General features: G+C 34.0%; 5 protein-coding genes across 5 annotated transcripts; 2 read left to right on the forward strand and 3 right to left on the reverse strand.

The window, feature by feature from the left end:
- Positions 1-428: 428 nt before the first annotated feature.
- Positions 429-2,058, reverse strand: TRIADDRAFT_59229 (uncharacterized protein; the record flags this gene model as incomplete). The annotated part of the gene is made up of 2 exons (XM_002115335.1): positions 429-711; positions 1,952-2,058. The coding sequence occupies 2 exons, from the start codon at positions 2,056-2,058 to the stop codon at positions 429-431; spliced, it is 390 nt and encodes a 129-aa protein (XP_002115371.1).
- Positions 2,059-4,742: 2,684 nt separating this feature from the next.
- On the forward strand, positions 4,743-5,409 carry TRIADDRAFT_59230 (uncharacterized protein; the record flags this gene model as incomplete). The annotated part of the gene is made up of 2 exons (XM_002115210.1): positions 4,743-4,849; positions 5,112-5,409. The coding sequence occupies 2 exons, from the start codon at positions 4,743-4,745 to the stop codon at positions 5,407-5,409; spliced, it is 405 nt and encodes a 134-aa protein (XP_002115246.1).
- Positions 5,410-6,305: 896 nt separating this feature from the next.
- On the reverse strand, positions 6,306-9,189 carry TRIADDRAFT_50673 (uncharacterized protein; the record flags this gene model as incomplete). Its single annotated transcript, XM_002115336.1, has 15 exons — positions 6,306-6,371; positions 6,559-6,645; positions 6,749-6,848; positions 6,919-7,036; positions 7,113-7,161; positions 7,296-7,388; positions 7,495-7,599; positions 7,705-7,788; positions 7,982-8,076; positions 8,191-8,225; positions 8,300-8,407; positions 8,483-8,589; positions 8,791-8,904; positions 8,981-9,080; positions 9,155-9,189. 15 exons carry the CDS (start codon positions 9,187-9,189, stop codon positions 6,306-6,308), a joined length of 1,296 nt encoding a protein of 431 aa, XP_002115372.1.
- A 2,523-nt stretch (positions 9,190-11,712) lies between these two features.
- Positions 11,713-12,318, reverse strand: TRIADDRAFT_59232 (uncharacterized protein; the record flags this gene model as incomplete). Its single annotated transcript, XM_002115337.1, has 2 exons — positions 11,713-11,804; positions 11,979-12,318. 2 exons carry the CDS (start codon positions 12,316-12,318, stop codon positions 11,713-11,715), a joined length of 432 nt encoding a protein of 143 aa, XP_002115373.1.
- Positions 12,319-12,838: 520 nt separating this feature from the next.
- On the forward strand, positions 12,839-20,916 carry TRIADDRAFT_59233 (uncharacterized protein; the record flags this gene model as incomplete). Its single annotated transcript, XM_002115211.1, has 23 exons — positions 12,839-13,003; positions 14,038-14,179; positions 14,514-14,638; positions 14,787-14,900; positions 15,313-15,364; positions 15,576-15,646; positions 15,749-16,008; positions 16,160-16,263; positions 16,367-16,458; positions 16,532-16,635; positions 16,730-16,818; positions 16,923-17,007; positions 17,150-17,236; positions 17,317-17,414; positions 17,808-17,900; positions 17,999-18,171; positions 18,424-18,551; positions 18,687-18,784; positions 19,887-20,008; positions 20,119-20,216; positions 20,373-20,475; positions 20,631-20,729; positions 20,869-20,916. 23 exons carry the CDS (start codon positions 12,839-12,841, stop codon positions 20,914-20,916), a joined length of 2,550 nt encoding a protein of 849 aa, XP_002115247.1.
- Positions 20,917-22,176: the final 1,260 nt, after the last annotated feature.

Raw genomic sequence — 22,176 nt, forward strand, 5'->3', positions numbered from 1 at the left:
AGAGGATCGATATTAAAGAGAATATTTATAGTAACATTGTATAGTCTAGTACATGACCGTGTTATCTATATCTCAGATCTTTTAGCTAGATCTTACTCGTACGGGCATATAAGATAATATTTAATATCCAACCATGTGAGTAATGCACAGTGGTTGTTGCACTTGCGAGAGTAAGAAATCAGAGTGAAAACAAATAAGGATATAAATAAATAAAAACTATTACAGATGTCTATTTATATCATTACAGCAAAACTGATGTACTGTACTATAATAAATTATTATAATACGCGTATAATCAATATAACTAGTTAGATGTAGCAGGTTAATATACTCATGTTTTTGCTTCAACAATATGAAGCACCTGTATGTTGTGCACAGCCATTATGATGTGCAAAATATCAGGCCGACGGAATTAATTATATGCTACTTTATGAATTATAGGCCAACATATACTCCGCATAATCAATATAACCATCTCCATTTCTATCATCATCTTCTAGGGCTCGATCTATCCATTCTGCAAATTTTGCGTCGTCAAATTTTTCATCGTTATGATTTGTGTAATCCGACATAGCTTTAAAAATTTCTAAGCCATCAAGTTTACCATTGTTATCAGTATCATGTAACTTGAAATAATGCATAACCATATTTTCGTCATCGAGCTTCTCTTCTTTAACGTTGACTTGTTCTTTTAAGTGTTCTTCGATATGTCTACCGATTTAATGAAAGAGAGTATAATAAGCACGCGTATAACACTAGCCATTACAGGCTAAAGGTTTAATTGAATCTAACAGAAATTAGCTACAATGTCAGCATGTAGTGTACAGTACGACAGCTTCGATGTTATCAATTTTGATGTTCTATGACCATACTGTACTACTACTGTGCTCGTAGTGTAAGGTGGCGAAATAAATAAGGTTGCAGGATTTTCATAAAGTCAGTACGTGTACAGTAACGTTGGATTCCGTAAGTTAATCGTCGAGCCTGACGATATGGCTGTACCGTACAGTTGTTAAATTGTGGATAAAAAGCTATTCTAGATATCAGTATCTCCTATAGTGTGCTGAGTACAGTACTTAGTCAACAAAGCAAGATCTTAATATGTCTCAAGCGCGTTTCGTCTTCTTCAATCTTGAACAACATTACCTATTCCATCAAGTTCATTGTTAAGTACTCTTATTCACAAGGCCTTATGTGCGTTCAATTTTGATATGTACTGTTGTATATACTCTATAGACTGTACGTGTACAGTATTATATTTTTAATTGGCAAGTTATGGTACCTTTGGAGATAGCTATATGTACAATATCTAGTCCGTGTCTTTGTGCAACATTTCCACAATCAGTTTATGTAGCAATATCGTCACTATTTTTGAACAACCTATCGTCTTTTAAAACCTTTAACAACATTACAGTAACTAGTAAGTAGCCATGTACGATAGTATATTGAAATAATAGGGAGCATATTAAAACAGTTATGGTTATTTCAGATTGTTATGTTATGAGACAATTGACTCAAGTATTTTAAGCGAGAGATTGGTATGGTTCATTTACACACGTACATGCATTATCTTGTCTACAAATAAAATAATCACAAAATTGATGATTTAGATCGCTTTTCGATATTGAAACTCTGACTTTGACTTTCATTGTATACAATGATACGAGTATGAGGAGTCTTAGGAAATGTGTAATCGTGTACCTATGAAAGGGTTTTGTATTTAATTTGGTGTATATAAGTACATCATGAAAGCCGTTAGGAGTAAATTATGGACAAAAAGCGCTTTTGTTTACGAAAGGTAGAGAAATAACGATAACATTATGTCCACTTAGTCTACTGCATACTTTTAAAAATAGTTTAAAAATTAGAGTGCTACACGGTCCATTTTATTGTAGTAGTCATATTAAGATGGAAATCAATATGAAGTAACATTGACAGTCAGCAAGCCTACTTTCGATCTTTGATATGTTTGGTATCCCGCAAAGGGCTAATTCTTTCAGCGCAAGTGACGAAAGACAATAACAATAGCAGGAATAGTGATACGATGAAAAGCTTCATTCTTTCGCTTGGTGGTCAATCCAGCACAAGTCCTTAGTCCGGCCAAAAAAAAAAGATAGCTATGAGCTTATCTTACTACTTTAGTCCTATTTAAAATGACTAGTAAACTATTCGAAGTTCAAATTTTCAAGAGTGAAAGTAAAAATGGACAAACTACGCGTCAAAGGATTTTATATTGTTGCGATTGAATGACAGTACGGTCTGGTATTGAATTTGAATGATGTTGCCTTTGTCGGTAGTACCCGTCTACAGTACTATCCAGTACAGTACTGTACTGTATAAGACAGTGCTTTACACTGTACGGTCTGGAGACAAAGACCATAAATACTGTAGTGTACAGACTCCTAGAATAATAATATATCGTCGTTGAAGCTATTTACGCTGAGTATCTGAGTAATCGGGGTTATTATGGCTGGGCCTAATGTACCGTAAATACTGTAGTGTACATGTACAGACTCCTAGAGTAATGTATCATCGTTGAAGCTATTTACGCTGAGTATTTGAGTAGTCGGGGTTATTACAGCTGGGCTTAATGTACAGTCTGTTCAATTGAAAGTGTCACCCCAGTCCGGTTTGCACTGGAGTACAGTACTGAGTGGGCCGCTACAGTACCAATAGATGGAAAATTGGGGTGACATTTCAATTGTAAAGATTGTACAGTGCAGTATAGTAAAAGGCAAAAGTAACTTCTACAGTACAGTACAGTATTGTACTGTACTGTACTGTACTGTAGAAACAAAGACAAATCATACAGTACTGTACAGTACTGTACTGTATTTCTATGAATTCCAAATTCGCCGGTCAATTGAGTAGCCCATGACAGTGCAACAGTACAGTACATACTGTCATCAAGAGTCCTGTATTGGAATGGGACAAATTTGGCCATAATAGTCCTTGGTACAGTCAGGGGCTACTACTGTCAAAAGTGAGGGACGGAGAACGGCCGTTCAGTCTAGTCAAAATAAGGGGGTCAATCATTTTGCTAGTCATCTCCACTTAACGCCATATCAGACATGATAGACTATTTGTGCTAAAGTGCGACTCCAGTACACGCAACTCCTGTACACTACTCCAGTACACAGTACAGTAAAGTAAATCTTAGGGGTAAGATTTACTGTACTGTACTGTACTGTACAGTACAATACTGTAGTTTTACAGTACAGTGTACACTACAGTTTAGTACTGTACTGTAGCCAATCCTCCTGGTGTTGCCAATGATTGGATGCCACGTCAATGTGACGTCATGCAACGCCATACTCGACTTTGCTGGCTGATGATAGAAGATGAACTACAGTACAGTACTGTAAATTACTGGTGTGCTACAGTAGTGTACAGTACAGTATAAACTACACTACAGTACTGTACTGTACTGTACTGTACTATACAGTACTACTGTACAATACTGTACTAGCCTGCATCGCTCTGCCTGTCAGCAAGCATTAGAAAACTTTCTTAATCCACTTTAACTCCTTCAGGACGGCAATCAGAGTGGCTGGCATTGGATTGCTTGGTTGCAGCACAATTTGATCCAAGATTATCCTCTCCAAAATTGCTCTTGTACAGACTACATCGTATTGGTTGATAATACTCATCAATAGGGTAAACGCGTACATGTAAATAAATAACAGCAGATGCAATGTGTTTGCCATACACTAATAATTAATTAATTAATATATATATATTATATACTGTATATATACAGATCATAATCCAAGATAGAGCCGTGTACGATGCTGTACGTATTTATTATACAGTACCATAAAGTAACCAAGGTTGAAAAAGTTCAACTTTAGTTCATTTTTAATTGAACCTGATTGAATCCAATGAACCAATCTTATACAACTGTTACAGTTGGATGCGATAGAATTTTAAATTGAATTAAACTTGAGTCGAAATACTATGCGGTACTGTACGCGTAGCTACTACTTTGAACACCTGTCGCATTGGTGACAAAACACAGAATACAGAATACAGTACTAAGGTCGTGGCAATGAACGCAAGGAAATAACGCTGTCGGGTCTAATTTACTGTAAACTACTCAACTTGGTTAAGTCAATCACTTTAACAATATTGGAGTTAGTATTCTTGTGAAATTCTAATTAAATTAACGTACAGTACAATGAATACCTTGAGGATATCAATCTTAATGTTTAAAGTTACAGTTAGAACCAATTGAACTAGACGAGTACTGTATATTGAGTCACGGAATTAAATAAGCCATTTTTATTCGTAATTCCATTATCTTTTGGACTCATTCATAGTCAGTAATCAACAGTACAAGCAGTTCTACTCATCTTGTTACTGTATAGTATAAATAGTATCGAATAGGGTCCATCCATTATTGACTCATATGCAATATTACTAATTTTCCATATCAGCGTATAATTTCAATTTCCTTGCAATGTGTAACTGTAGCTCATGGAATACGATTATAAATTAATGATTAGAAAGTTAATCTATAATACAGTAGATGGCGTTCCAGTCTCACGGCTCTAAATGATATTGCATACATTGAGGATATTGTACTTATAAATGTAGATTTACTCTACAGTGTACTGTGTACAGTTCAATACCTACTTCATCAATTATTCAAATAATATCAAACAGTCTAATAAATAATGTCTTATTAAACTAACGTTTATCTAATAGGTCCTTGGTTCTAATTCTTTGAATTGTATGAAATAATGAAGTTTTTGTTGGTAGCTTTTACGCTTTATGCGCTAACTGTAACAGTAGATGCACAACAAAATAATAATGCCTTTCACGATAAAGCAAACATTCAAGATCGCGAGTAAGTTAGATTAAAAGCCAGCATTACCAAGATGCTCTACTTCTATATCTAGTCAATTTCTATACTGTAGCAGTCATGCATATTTCAAAATAAATTGTCTATCTAGCATCCCTGAGTGGTAATATTCTTTACTTAGAGAATCTCATCAATTTAACAATAGTTATAAAAACTACTCTCATTCATTCCCTGTTAATTAACTTGAGTAGCAAATTGATAATCTTGAAGCTTAAATAGACTTACTATATTATCCTTTATGCTAAAGTCATCTCGAAGAACATCTACGGGATCAGATTGATATAGATACCAACGAGAAAATGGACTCCGAAAAAATGAACTTTCACTTTTTTAAGTTGCACGATTATGATGATAACTCCAAATTGGATGGATTGGAAATTATGGCAGCTTTATCTCATCACAATAAAGCTAACGATAAGGCAATCGATGATAGTGATGTTGTCAATACCGTAGACGAAGTCTTAAAAGAAGACGATTTAGATGGTGATGGTTATCTAGATTACACGGAATTTCTTCGTTCTCAAGGCAAGCAATCTTCTAATTAGGACAATCAGGATAAGCTTCATGCAACGACAATCCTGACTTGGTCGTAAAGGCGATATTTAATTAATTACATCTTTGTTACCCATTACAGATAATTGAAAGGACACTCAAAGTAGTGACCGCTTCAGTGAAATTCTAGTTTAAATATATACTGTACATATATCTACAGTATATAACTATTCATTGATCTAATCTTATGACTGTAGAGAGAATAAACTATTCTTATTTTTCCGACTCTGTGCTGTTTTTGGTCGATCATGCTATCTGATAGTTGTATACGGTATAGTATTAACACTTTAATATAATTAAGCATACTCGTATGCCTCAGCAATATTCCATAAAAGTCATCGGAGTTACAAATTGTCAATAGCAATCAACATATTTTACGTTGATGAACATGCAGAATTACAATTCATTGCTGTACTGTACGATAATAAATCTGAAAAGACGATAAGATGAATTACCGACTTTAGTAATCGATCTAAGAATATTACCCTATGGAACTCATTCTAATAATTGTAACTGGGATCGTCACGATACTGAAATTTAGTCTAAAGGTGTTATAATATCATTTACGGCAGATAGCTGCTACACAGATTTAGATTGCTTGATCAAGCTCAACAATGAAAGATCTGACTATACTATAGTTATTTTCCAACAAAGTTTTATTACGGAGCCCTCCTTTTAGTTTAAGCTCCTAAGCATCATTCTGACAATAGCTTTTATCACATAAGATCATGATACAGATTCAGATAAGGTACCGTGTTAAAACAGCGACATCAATATCGACAGCTATCACTATTAATTTACGGACCAATTATAATTTTTATGTAAGTATATTACGCCAAAATAAAGCCGGAATTTTTAATGATATACTGACTGGCGTAAACTGTTAAGATTAGCGCGATATAGGAAATTGGGTCATAATAATACCCTTTTCATATAATACATTCGCAAGATCTACCTAAAAATAATTGAAAAATATTTGACATTAATTAGTAAATGCAGCACTTTTAACTTCATAAGGCTAACCATTACAGCTAATGGTATACTTCATAGATTATGAACAGAAATGGGATCAGTTTCAAAATCAGGATACTTCACAGCGTATTAAAATTACGTACTCTGAATATTTATCACTACAATCTTACTTTGATATCCTTATCACTACCAGGTAGATCTCCAACTCTCTTGTAATCCGGATAGGAGTTAAAAAGATATTTCACGGCATCGATCATCTAGATACGACATAATGAATTCAGTGATAAACTCAAAAGTTGAGCTTTATCTTGATATCAATAGATAATGATAATGTAATTATTAAAATAAAGTCTTGCGTACTTCACAAGGCAATTCAATAAATTGTGGTTGATATCCATGGTATACTTTAGAATTCTCCGTAGAAAAATGCAGCTGATAATTAGAATCGCCTTTAACAAGTCTAGTATAATCATAACAATTAGACCACATATCACTTTCATTTTAATCCTTACATAAACCATTCTACTGACCTAGCGACTTCGCGGCGAACTAATTTGATTCTGTTATCTTCATTTAATGTCACACAGCTCACAACACCTGATCCATTCCAACGACCTCCGGTTGTGAAGATCATACAATTTCTCTCTTCTGCAATAAATTAACACATTTGTAAAGTGAATAATCGTGTGTTACATTTTTGCATATCTAAGATACCGTACAATACCTTGAGTGTGACATGGTGGTAGATAATCATGAATAACGCCCGCAGCAAACTATTGTCGAATAAACAGATGAATCATAGTTTCTTACAGGATGCCACAATAATTATAATGTTAGGCTTGTACTAAGAAGACATTCCAATCAATAATCATTCTAATTTATAATTAGTAACTCTTGCAGTACTTACTAGATCCGCCGCTTCATCAATAGGAGCGTCATCGATGATATCTTTCAGAAACTGCTTTACTTCGGTGGTTAACTGTTTTCGTCGGGCATTTTTCTATGAATTTTTTATGAGCACGGTTTATTGGAGCGCATATAAGAATAATAATTTTATTGATATTTACATTTATCAAAAGCCAGTTAGGAGCCTACACTTTACTTACGGAGTCCGCATGAATTCCACCGATGTTAGCAAAGAAATCAGGAGGTAAGGATTTCCTTAGCCCCAAGTTATTCTTGAACGCAGAACGTATTGCCATAGGTAAAAGCTAGACCAGTAAAGTCAAATCCAAATATATTAGTATCGCCTAAAAAGAGATAATATAGTGCGCATCTAGTATCCTTAAAGAGCGATAGTACTAATTGTAGTGAACCTTTTCGAAGTACTTTCCGAACGAATGAAGCTGGCACGTTGATACAGTTATGTGCAATGAGTGGCAATCCGGTAATGATTGTGCCTGCAGAGTCGATAGCACATGTAGAACATAGAAAAAAATCTAAATGTAGAGTAACTTATAACGGTTTGATAAGTAACTAATACAGGCCATAGCTAATGTTAGGCACATGAATATTGCCCCAAAGTTCAATGCAGGATGAATAAGTCATGAATGAAGAACAATATTTAATCAAGGAAAAATAAAAAAAACTGACTTGATGAATGGTTCCCCGCGGAAAATAAGCAAAATCTCCTTGTTCCAACACAAATTCAAATGATGGTTTACCAATCTCGTTCTGATTGAAATTTCCTTAAATCATTATAAAAGCACGAAAGAATGAGACGTTACCGAGATACGCTTATACAGTAATTTTGCTTAAGACAAGGATTGCTTCATTTGTTAATAACATCAACTCAAACATACCACTAGAATACTCAGGAAGAATCTCGGAGTCATCTCTGATCGAACGAATACACATATAATTGTTACAAGCTATATTAAATAAGGAAATGAAAGCTAAGCAACTGGTCACCTTGGATTATAAAATCGCCACTTTTTTTTTCCTTCTAACTGCAAAACGAACGCTTCGATATCATCAAAATGGGGTGCAAACCCTTGTGTGCCAGGTGGAGTCAGGTACCTAGCATAAAATTACGAATTAATAGTAGACATGTATGAATTATCGTGTTTGAAAGAGTCATCAGGTCCGGCGTACATATTACAGCCAACAAAGCTTCCGAAATATTCCTGTAGTAACGAACAAAATTTCCATAATGACTCTGAATAAGTTTGCGGATTAAGCATTCGAATTGAACATCCATTCTGAAATGTAAATGGGCAGAAAAAGTATCTTAAGTAAGCACGAATTCAAATATTGCATAACATGTATGGATGCAAATGTACACATACGCTTACGTATATTAAATGGATATATGTGTATAGCCATATACTATATTTATTGTAGCTATATGACAATTAGATGAAACACAAGTTGTATAGTACAGTTGAGATGATTTCACAAACCTGATAATAGTCCCACATTACAGAAGCTAGTACTCTTCCTTCAGCATTATGTGTTTCTCTTACCCCATTTTCATATGTTGTAACATCCAAGTTCACAGAGTATTCAATGTAATTCTATTCAAATGCGATACACTAAAAATTACTAATCTAAATGCAAATTATTTAAAAACATTTGCGAAATTACACTAACCTCTCTCACTATTCTATCCAAATCATGACTGCTGAAGAGACCATTATTATAACTTGAGGACCGTCGCTGAGCTAGGATTGGTTTTCTCTCCCAAGATAAACTGTAACATCATATAGTAACAATAAGAAAGATAGATTTACGTAAGTTACCGAGAAGAAATCAATAAAACCTAACTTGAAAAATGTATCAAGAGGAATCGGTAATATCATCCATTGAAAGAGTTGTTTGGCAACTTCAAAACTATCATCGATTTTTCGATCATCATTCAAAAGTTTAATCAAAGAATCTTCTTCCAATTTTTCAAATTTTCGACGCTTTAGCTTAATTTGACTTTCACCATTATCCGATATTTTTACCGTCTTATCCAAATCGTTCTCTAGTTTTGCCTTATCATTAGCAAGGATTTTTAACTTTCTCTTTCTGAGATTTTTAGTAGAACGCTTGGCTGTTTGTCTCTGTAATTAAAAATAGATTAATTTGATGATTGCTATAAGCAATTAACCTTATAGATTTCAATAAATGGTGATGAATCGATACTCGCTATCACTGCAGTTTTGATTGCAACTTACTTTTTTAGTATAGCTTCTGTTAGTTGAGCTGGTCGAATGTGGAGATAGATGCGTTTCCTTTACGCTGGTGTCGCTTACGATATACGAGTTTTCTTCATTACATGATGCCTTACTAGCTGCAGATGTCATGGCATCATCGAGATTACTTACTAAATCTTCATTACTTTCATTCTCTGAATTTTCTGCAATTTAAATTTTTACTATCAGTATTACTCTACAGTAAGCAAAGTAAGTATCAGCGTGATTTCAACGTAACAGCCCTTAGTTGTAAACCTTAACAATGTATCACAGACACTGTGCTGTAACAGAATAATTAAGTTAGGTTGATATCTAAGTAAGCAGTAGAATTTATTTTTAACAACCAGTTCACCTCTTTTGATATTTACGCCGGTAGTAAAGCATGTCAAGAAAAGACAGAGGGCGCAACTGCGTAAAGAATAGTACAATGAAATAGCAACTACGACAGATAATATACTAACGGAATCATTCTGTCGATTTTGTACACATATGGAATACCATAATCCTAATATAACATCTCTTCATCCAGTACAGATACAAAATAGACTTGATGCTGCAACAGTGTAAAACAAACTGACAAGCCTTTAACGTTAATGTCCCCTGTCAAATGTATGTCTTTACAGATGGAGAAATGGTCTGGATTATGACACTTATCTATATATATTGCATATGGGGATAGTTAAAAACTTGAAGAAATCGATTAATATATGAATGAAGATTGTTGTGAAAGAGACTGTTTAATTTGCAGCAACTACATGTATCAAAATAGTGATATACAGTTTGTTGGGAATATTATATTATATACGCAGTTTGAAGATTGGACCTCGAATAAGAGTAGTTGTACTTGTATAGTGTATAGAAGTACCATAGATACTGTGCGATGCAGTCAAGCTCGTACTTTACCTTACCATGATAACTCGTGAAACACTTTAGACTTTAGTACAGTATTTATTAGTTGGTATTTGCTCTACTTAACATCGAATTCATAAAATATCTTATTACAACATAGGAGCAACGAATTTCTTGAAGATCAACACCGTTGCAACGTAGCCATGTAATAATATATCTATATATGTATGTACCATTACTGTTGTACTGTATTGTAATTATGTTAAGAAATTGTTTACAGTTAATAAGAAATGCAACGACAACTAGCTAAATGTGGCACATAGGCAAAATCAATCCCTAAGTCATCAGACAATCCTAAAATTGACTAGCGTATTAGTCAATCCTAGGATCGTCTAATTTCGGAGATTAACCAGAACATATTAAGTTATCAAACCTGAAAATATAAATGTTGAGATATGAATTATTGTTATACAAATTGTTTAGGTTACGGTGTCAGAAAATAGAAACGTGCAGCACCGGTAGTGATGCTAATTATCTAATACAAGGTAGTAATAAGTTTTACAGCCAATTCTGCTCAAATTTTAGTTTAAAATGGTCAACTTCCTGTGGAGCACAATACTAATACAGTACTGCCATTGCAAAGATATCTAAATAGGCGTGATCCCATTAAGGCAACTATCCAGTCAAGCATGATAGTATAAGTATGACAAACAAGAAATCGATTTTAACAGCAGTATTACTAATCTAATTTAATTGAATTCATGGCGTACCTCAATCCCATATCATATAGGCATCATACAGACCACTATAATAGAGAGACTTCTGGGTGTTGTAGTAGGAATTTACATACTGTACAGCTCGCACGTTGCTAATCTACGGATCAACGAGTTACATGTGGCCAAGCAGAAGGTTGCAATGTTGCAACGTGCATTTCTTGAGCATTGCACAGAGCAAGGCATTTACTGTACAAGGAATAGTCCATGGTAGTTAGTTGTATACACGTAAGGGCAACTGTATGGGGATCGCTTCTAACTAAGTTAGCAGCAGTAATTTAGTCATGCACGCCAATGTTCATCTAACAACTGCCCACAGAAGCGTATTTTTCAATAATAGATACGAAAAGCTCAATCTGTCATGGACGAAAATGTATGCTACACTATAACATTGTAGTCACTGGTAGTAGGAGATTTTGCAGGCTCGTCTTGCAAGAAAGAATGTGGTATATCAAATTGTACTGGTAAATATTTTATGCTTTAATTTGTAGTTGGTATCCTATGCATCGAGGTTAGCATGTAGTCAATAAGGAACATTGTGTAATGCTGCAATACGAAAGCAGATAGGGAAAATGGCAGATCTAGAAAGGTTATTGACTGCAACACCAAGGATTGCTGAAGGAAAGGATAGTTATTATCATCCAAGTTGAAAAAGTTGACCGTACCGAGGCATGGAGAATGCAGTGCAGAAAGAAGAAAGCAAGTACGGTATGGTTGAAAGTTATTTATGAATGAATTAATAACAAAGTGGAGAACAACACACAAGTCTACATCCTCTTGGTTGGTTACCTGCAATTCGCTTGTTGGTGTTACCATCGTGTTTCAAAGTCCCTTTCTTACTGGCATGCTTTCCCTTGGACTTGATGTTATCATGCTCGATTGACTTGCTCAACAGCGGAATGATAAAATTATCGCTGTAACGGTGTTCATCACATGTTTGTCTGTTATCCACATAAATTATTTTTTTTTTCCTCTGCTGTCTCTGACCGCCGATGCTTAACGATGACGAACTACCATTGGAACGATGGCCATCATCACCACTTCCATCATCATCTCTATTAGCATAAATACTGAATGCAGAAATGTTTTTGCCTTTTAAAGTCGGACGGTCTTTGGATTTTGTCGCCATTTTCCCCCTCAACGTATGCATGAACTACGATAGCCAAGCTGGCAGTCTTCAACTCATCGATGGGCTCGATATGGTTTGAGGAGTATTTCTGCTGTGATTGGCAGCGAAAGCATCATAACATTGGTGGTATTTGGGACAGACCGGTATGGAACGGTATAGAGCGGTATAGACCGGCATAGAACGGTCTCGAATGGTGCGGAACGGTACGGTCCGGCGTAGAATAGTACAGTACGGTAGCCCAATGATTTCGACACGTTCGTTGAAGAACTGCAACACTCACCAACGTCACCCATCGACATCCACTCTGGTAGTGTCAGTCAACATCACTTCAGTCCATGGTTTCCATACTGTACACAGTGTACAGTATATGACCAGCGTGCCGTGCCATACTGTACTATACTACACGACAGTACTACCAACCAGTTCAAGGACTGACTGGACGGACGCCTGTCACTCACTCACTGATGTAACACGATTCTGTTGGAAACCATAGCGATAACGGTTGCAGCCTTCTCAAATCATGGCGTTCCATTCATATACAACGTCTTTAGTGGCAGCCAGTCAACTTGGCCGCCATGTTCCTTTAGCTTGTAGTCAACGCTTTATTGCTTTACCTTGGACACGAAAAACGATTGGAATTTGGAAATTGGATAATGTTGATAGCCAAGATTTAAGTAATACCGTTGTGAGTGACTGACTGACTTTGTCTGCATAACCATTTACCCTTTAGACCATTTCTACCTGGAATAGACTGTTTATTTATTGATACACTATGACTCCATCATGTCAGGCTGCAAAGAAGCTTTTTTTCAATCGTTGTCCATACAGTCTATCATTATGATCGATGTTGAAGTACTGGATGCTTGTATCATTTGCCTAGATAAACAGACTTGTATCTTGTCATTGCATTGGCGGTAGATTCAAAAATGATTTCGCCGCTGTAGTCGTAGTACTTGCTGTTCAAACTTATTACTGCATCATGTTCATGGACACTGTACCGCCATGAGACTAGGCAGATCAACATCAAGATGCGACTCCTCTACATTACTTGTGTAAAATACAGTACAGTAGATTGCTAATTTAGACATGTAATCTAGGAGAGTCGTGTATATTAATATTGATACAGTCAATTTTAGACATCTATGTATATATGCATATATTCATGATATACAAGAGTCGTCGATTGATGCTCATCCAGATATCTCAGTAGGCCTATAAATCAGGCAGAGGATTGATATTTATAGATCGAATTAATACCGGCAATATTAACACATCACTAATTTATCTACGGTGAGATGACTCCGTAACAGCAGCTATCAGCTATGAAGGTCTAAAACGCTGCAATCAACATTAAAACATCATTGCGACTATTTCTTAGTCGATGCATCATCAATCAATGTAGATGTGATCGCTCATTCATGTTGTCGTTAGTACATATACGCGTATAACTTACCCTAGCTAATGCTTTACGGATCATCAATATTGTGATCGTGCATATTGGCAAACAGTGTCTTCCAAAATAGTATCAGTACTGTATTATTATATTCCTAACTTAACCCAATTTGCAGTTTCATCCGTGATTATTTCTCTTTTGCACTGCATTATCTTTATACTCGCTAGGAGTTATCAGTAAATTACCTAATGAACTCGGTCATTTTAAACAACAATATCATCACTTAGACGCTTCTCATACCCATATTCCCACAAAATATATTTTAGCCACAGGAGTTAACTGGTCATAGTTCCTCGATTTTATTACTGGCCTTCAATCGCGATCCAGTGGAAGTGCTACTTTGTTCGGCATGTAGCAGATACATTATTCTTTGGGATATGAATCAAGTTATTGCAGATGCGGATGTTGGTAAATAAATAGTGAATTAGTCACTTTATCGTCAATGATTTACTTACTTACCGTAATTTTATTCTACGATGCAGTAGGAATAATGAAATAGGGTAGTAGCATCAAAAATGATTACATTTGCTGAATGAAATAATTCATTTTAATATCCTTGTTATATAAAATTAAATATGTTCACTATAGTTGCTATTGCTATTTTTTCTCTTTAAGTTTCTATGTAGATGTTGATATACACTGCAATTAAATCATTTCTAGTTTTATCTGCTATTGTATACCTTTTGTAAATGATAACGTGTATATTAAATTTTAATTTATTTTATTCACGCTGATAACTTAGAATCAACAAGCCAAGGCACCATTATTTATTCAGATTTTAATGAACCGTCATGTCTGTGTATTAGTTCAAAGAATGATATTGTCGCCGTAGGAATTTCTAATGATATTATCCTTATTAATTTAAAGGTATGCTAACAAGAGTGTTCCTTTTACCTTAAAATCCTAAATACAAGTAATTTGACAAATTACACGTAGTTACCAATGTATCCTATCCTTACCTGTTTAACGCAATTCAAAAGAGGTATCAATTTTTGACTTATATCACATGGTACAGGAAGATCATGCTATTGATATCCTAGTAGGACACACTGGTAGGATTACAGCTACAGATTTCTCTTATTGCAGTGAATTTTTATTGGTGTCATCATCGGAAGATAGAACATTTAAAGTACGTATGGTATTTTTCTTCGCTATCATTGTCTATCAGTGCATGCAAGAAAGATGATCCAACTCGCAACTTGGTAATAAATTTACTTTACCTAACAGTAAAGCACTTAATTGGCTTCTGAGTACTATCCAACTCTCAAGCTGAGCATTGAGTACGCACGTTATGAGCAAGCATATATTACTCTACAGTATAGTAACGTGATAGTCTACAGTGTTTTATCTTAATATGGTGATAGTGTTAATGTCTTAATTAGTTATAGAGAGAGAGAGAGATCGCAATTAGATACACCATAATTAGTATACATGAATTACATCATTAGACTTCAATAAACGCTGTTCATTGCTGATATCTTTAAAATATATTCAAGCTCATACAAGTGATTACCTTTTATTTATCCTCATTTTTATGTTAGGTATGGGATATTTATGAAAGAACCTTGCTGTATGACTCGGGTGTATTATCAAGTATGTTATTTCATAAAAGGTTTATTCATAAAGAGTATTTCATTATAAGAATATCTACCGTATTATGAAATGTATTATGTTAGTAAAATTATTGCTGTGAAGCCCTAACATTGCAATTTCCTTATTTATATAAATTATGCATCAAATAATACCAACTGATGGAGCTAATACACTTGATAAATTTGTTCATGAAAAATGAACATTATTATAGCATGTCCTTTACTTTCCCTGGCTTTAAACCCGCTAAAAGACCAAATTATTATTGGTGATGCTGATGGAAAGGTAGGATCAGTTAATATGCGCTTATAGAATCGCCAACCCTCAATACGAGGTATTTATCAATCGCGCTAATGATTTTATGTTCACCACATATTGATGTATTAGATAAGAGCTTATGATGTTGCTTCTACGTATCGGAGCTGCCGTTGTTTACAAGTACTAGATCTCGAGCAACGACTTCGTAAAAGGAAAGAGCTAACTGACGTTGAAAATTTAGAAAATGCTGATACTTCGCCTGAATATGGTGACCCTGGAGTGGGAGTTATTGCGTTAGCTGTAATTAATTCGCAGAACGTGGTAACTCTATTACGTGAAAGACACGATAATGCCGCAAAGTCTGTAATATCTTATACATCCGTGATCGAGTAAGTTTGAAGATAATAACGCTCGACCTTTTATGTTAAGTTAAAATTTTCGAACGATATTAAATAAAAAAATGGAGTACGCGATTAATTAAATAGTTTACATGTCGTATTTCTTTGTAACTCATTCGTTTAATAATAATATTGCAACTAGGCATGTTATAAGAGATTCCGAAGTTATATATGCAGCAACTACTGGAGCCATTGTAGTAATTGATGGCTGTACCCTATGCATTAGAAATGTTTTTGATTTAGCTGGTACTGTTATAACTCTAATGTTGCTTTGGATCAGTTGCTGTGTCTTGATTTTATGAAAATCCTGAAACGATGATACAAATCGAAAACTGTTTATGATACCTAGACCCTCAAGTTGAAGAATCAAGAGAAAAGATACCTCCTGATTTACGCCTTATTGGATCTTGTACTTTTTCAGCAATACCAAACGATAATCAGGTAATGCTACGACAGATTATAGCTAAGAATATTGTAGAATTATCAGACAAAGTCTTACCTTAATTTATCGTAGATCCGATGTCTGTTATGTGGTTTGCTTCAAAATGTTGTTCACGTAATACAACTGGAAAGAAGCGAATCTCCTGATAGTGACGGAACAGTCAGCATAATATCAAAGTAAATGTTATCTCATCTGTTAAACTCATGTAACATAAAAATTCCTAAAAAGGAATTATGAAGGTAAAACTAATATCACACGATAAATAAAAAGTTCTCCTTTAGATAAAAATTCTCCACTTAAAGCTGAACTTACATTAAAGCCAAAACCACCGAATAAGAAGAAACCGAATCCTACCCCCAGTAAGTGAAATAAAACTGTACACTACTTTGAAAACTGCTAGAACCATGTTACGATTGGATACAGTATGTTAACGGTTACATGTGTGTATTATCTTATACATTAGGTCGCAATACACGGAAAGGATTAGTTGATAAGCCGCTCACCTTTAAAGCTAAGATTAAATCCTCGGGATATGCGACATCTTCAGTGTAGGTTGACCATTACCGCGCAATTAATATCATCGATAGTGCTGTGGTCTTGTATATTAGTAATAAGACTGTATTAATGTACATGATATTTTACTACAACAGTAAAATGGCGCTATTCAATTGTCCATTGATTTTATTATAGCAATAAAATGTTTCAGCCACGGACAGATATGCATAAGAAAACTATAGTAGCTAGGAACAAGGTGGAAGCAAATGGTCCCATAGTTAGGTAGTGACAGAAAATTATTACCTGATAAAATTCATTAGCACGTATTAGATGTAAATTTAATCAGCTTTTGGATCATATAGGGAGGATTATCCGATCGACTGTCCGGCAACTACGTCCTTAAAGCATAAACTATATTTATCTCAACCTGGAACTGGTATCAACAGTTTAAAATTTTCCGGTTAGCAAGTAATACGCTTTAAAGTTGTTATGAAGTAATTTCTAGAGCGCTTTGTTTAGTTCATGCTTTTGTAGAATTAGACGGAAGTACAATTAAATATTGAAATACTAAGTAGCTAATCGAGGATTCATTTAAGATAGTATTAATTAAAGCATAGAGGATGCGATTATGTTCATAGGAGTAGTAATTGATATTATAATTTAATATAGCGTTATTTTAAGCAGTACATTATTCAATTAATAGCTGCAGCTATATAGAGATTCAGTAACTGCTGATGTTTTTAGATAATCAACTTTACGATAGCTGGTAAAAATGCTTCAATGAGGATGTTATGTCACTTCCACTACAGTTTTGTATATCCTTCTTTCAATTGTAATCATTCCTTTTGGAAAGGTGATGGCTCACAGTTAGCTTGTGTATCAGCTGATAAATCTATACAGCTTTTAAAAAGTAACCATCCAGACAAGTCAAATATTACCTTTACAGGTAGATAGTTATTTCTGTCATCGCAGATGCGGATTCTTTTTATTATATAGTGAATATGGCTAATTCCTTACATGACATTTTAATATTACAATGCATAGGCCATGATCGTCCTATTGCTTCCGTAAATTGGAATCGAACAGGGCAGTTTTTGCTCTCGACTTCTATGGATAAAACAGCCAGAATTTGGTATAACGAGTTAAAAGAGCCTGTATTAATTATTTCCAAAGACTCACATAATTTTAAAGCGGAAGCTAGCAATCACGAAAATAAGGTAAATTCATATCATATTGTATCTATATCATAAGTGTATATGAATGAAATTGGGATACATACAGAACGATATACCATGATTGTTATGTTAGCCGACGCGATCCACTGGATACCTAGATGTTTCAACCGCTACAATACTGTTCATACTGCAGGGCCACAATATGAAATACTCTACGTTCTAAGCAATGCGAAATGCGATTGAAGAATGAAAGAATAGTTCGATATTTAACTTAACATGTTTTTGATTTATTAGCCATTCACCAAGGATATCGCCCATGCGGCATTTTACTATATGGATAAATTTTTTATGTTGGCGTCTGGTAACTCATTGTATTTATATAAATACCACTTGGATATAGATAAACTGGACGACGTTAAAAGGTTAGCCAGTTATTCAGTATAAGGATAGTGTGGATACAAACAAACTTGAAGCAATATGTCACGTTGTTTGAAGCATTTGCTACTGCAACATTTAGATAATCTGTATAACCTATCTTTTTTGTAATTTTACCAAAGATATCAAAATAATAATCGTTACAAATTGGTTACCAAACTACAAATTGATTCTTCCCAATCTATTACAACTTTCGATTGTGCGAACGAATTTTATTCCTGTAAGTTTAAATATATCCTAGTAAGAAATTGATATCACTGTATATATACACGCATGCATAATATTTATTTTTTAGTATTTGAATTCACTATAGATACTAAACTTGCTACAAATTATATATCATACGTTCAGCTATAAAGTATAAAGTACGATAAGTGTATAGTAATAATGAACGAAAAATATTATTAAAAACTATCAACTCTTTTAGTTCAACATGAAATAGATCTAGAGGAAACTCCAATTTATTATAATTCGTAACAGCAGATTTATCAAATTACTTAAAGGATTAACAAAGGGTAGAATTACTCCCTTGATCAACCTTACTATCAACTTAATAAATTTGCTTACGATTTGAGGAAAATCCTAATCTTTATCTGTCACTTCACTATCTTGATCTCATTAAACTACTGAATTACATCACCAACTTATATATGCTACGCAGAGTAGTTCATCGCAACAGACTACTAACATAAGACTCTAACGTATTCTAAATAAAACTGGCAATTAAACACATGACAGGATCAATTTTTACCCTAGATTCCCGAATATTACTAAATTAATAATCGTAATTCAACTATAAACTGTTTCTTTTTACGGTATACAGAACATAACTATAAAAGTCTACTAAGACAGACCAACAATCTTAAATTAACACCCAGATTAAAACGTTCGACTTCACACTGTTTTCTATCATAATGTAACATAACTTCTACTGTATTTTGCAATCAAATTTAGCCAATAGTTTTACCAGAATAGCAACATGCATTCTATACTAACTAAATATATTGCTTAACTTGCAGTCTTACACTGCATAATTCTTAACAAAATTATATTGCCGAATGTTGTTAAATTCTAACCCGAATGAAGTAGTCCGGTTTACTAGATACTAAATACTGAATAAAATCTGCTGTAATGAAACCAAATTAAGTTACTTTTAATGCTGCAATACCTATTTAAAATACAAGAACTTGAAGGAGAATTCTAAAAAAATTAACCTTCATCACAGTATTAAATATAACTGTAGCATTACAACTGCAAATTAGAAAGATATTCAGTAATTTGCTTCCTTTTCTATTGGTAAGATGCATTTTTATTATTTACAGATATTGTCGTTTGTGGTTCTTCAAGCAAAGGTCTAGAAATTTTTGATATGAATGTCTCTAAATGTATTCAAGTTATTCCTGAAGCCCACGCAAGATCTATGCATACAATTTCCATTAATAAGGTTGATAATGGATAAAATGTCGTACAATGCCGCGATGTTAGATTTGCATACGTTGTATCAATTATAAAGTTAGTTTTCTCTTTTTGGTACAACGGACTATATTACTATAGGGATCTACCTATGTAGCCCACCCTAGTCGCGCTTATAATCTTGTATTAACATCAGCTGTAACAGATGGAATTAAGCTATGGGACCTAAGAACTTCTAAGTGAGTTAATTTCTAATACTTTACGTTATTAAGCAGAGATAGTAACAATTGTCGTATTTTAGGAGGTTTATACTTAAGCATAGAATTCATACTCGTATTAACATTCAAACTAAAAATCTTACTTTGCCTAATCGACACTGTTAATTTATACGGTAGATGTGTCAGACGTTACGATGGTCATGTTAATCGGTCACATCCAGTAGGAGTTTGTATGAGTCCTTGCATGAGGTATATTGCCACGGGTTCAGAAGATAAGACGGTATGTTATGCTCATATTTGAACGGTCATAATATCAATAATTTTTAGCTTTACTTACGGCAATCTCAACGAGTAGTATATCTAACTATATCATAAATCATTCTACAATACTATACATATCTATTGATATCATTTAAACTCTTTATTTATGTCAAGGCCTACTTATATGACGTAAGATCGAATACTTATTCCGACCGCTTAACAGGTCATCGCGATGTGGTATTTGATGTAGCATTTAATCCTAGGCAACCTCAGGTAAATTTAAGTAACCAAAAATAGTTTATGCAATAGCTTTATTGTCAACTCTAATTCGTTGATAATCTCACTATAAGTCAGATCTCTTAAGATTTCACCTGAAGTGATCGTTAATCTCGTATAACATTACATTTACTAGCTTGTGACTGCATCGCTGGATGGACAACTGCGCTTCTATATTCCGTAATATTGGCATTTTTTAAATATAAATGTGCATGTAAATGTAACAAAATACCGACGATTTCGATTTTCTTTAATAAATACGCGTCTTATGAGTAATTTTCACTGCATTACCTCAGTATTTTACCGTAATAATTTCTCTTACGTGAAATTTATGCCATGAATAATTTTACATATTAGTTTTTATTTTCAATAACTAGCATTAACTTTGATCTATTCTTTTATGTGAAATTTTCATCTAGTCAACCTACATCACAGAATTTTTAACTTATCTGATATTGAAATTGAAGCACCTATTTATATAGAAGCCTATTATCGGCAATAAATACTCGATTCTGGACAGATTCTTTTATAGTCGCTATATTTGTAAGAAATACAATCACTCTAGTTATTAAAATTGACTTTTTGACTGCTTTTGTCGAGTTGCTGGACAGTTATACCAGCTATGAACCAAATGTTGTTCTCAATATCAGATAGAATGGTGTACAAATTATATTTTATGCAATGAAAGTGCTACAAACGTCAATTTCTTAAACTTAGAAACTCGTTCAGGATCAATAAACTGAAATTGACACTTATTTTACTTCTGAAGTACTTTGTTATTGCGACTTTAATTGTAGAAATTTACTTCATCAGTGTAAGTAACTCCATTTTTGTTATCTGCTGTCTTAACAATGCTGCTACTATTCTTTACAGGTATAGAGATTTAATATAAAATTGTGATTTCTTATCGAAAGCATCAAATAGATATTTAAGTGCATATTCATGATGATAATAAATATATACGATATAAAGATATTTACATAGCTATCGTAAACCTCGATTTTAAATTTCTTCTTAAATATTGGCAGATTTTAGATGAAAAGAGATAAATATTAATTAAATCAAAAGAAGCTTGAATATAGTATATCAAAGTCAATAGAATTTATGTGTGTAGCTAGGATGCTGTAATACCATGGATGATCCAGTAAACTTAAACTGTCTTGGTAAACTATAAGCTCCAGTGACACAATGTCGTACTTTAAAATAGTTGCATACAACTGCTGCTTCACAAAATTAATTATTTTTTAGAGATTGAAACAATATAGCTATTTACGCGTATTTATTCGAATAAATCGAGTTACAGTCCCGTAGCTTAGAATACCTTGGTCAAATATTATTGATTGACTATAGATAACTTTAGACGTTAGTGCTCGTATACAACAGTACAGCAAGTATCGTATTCTGTTTTACATTCCTTATTTTTGTACCTTGTCTGTTGATATTG

The sequence above is a fragment of the Trichoplax adhaerens genome, genomic scaffold, assembly GCF_000150275.1.
Source record: "Trichoplax adhaerens TRIADscaffold_10 genomic scaffold, whole genome shotgun sequence".
Lineage (NCBI taxonomy): Eukaryota > Metazoa > Placozoa > Uniplacotomia > Trichoplacea > Trichoplacidae > Trichoplax > Trichoplax adhaerens.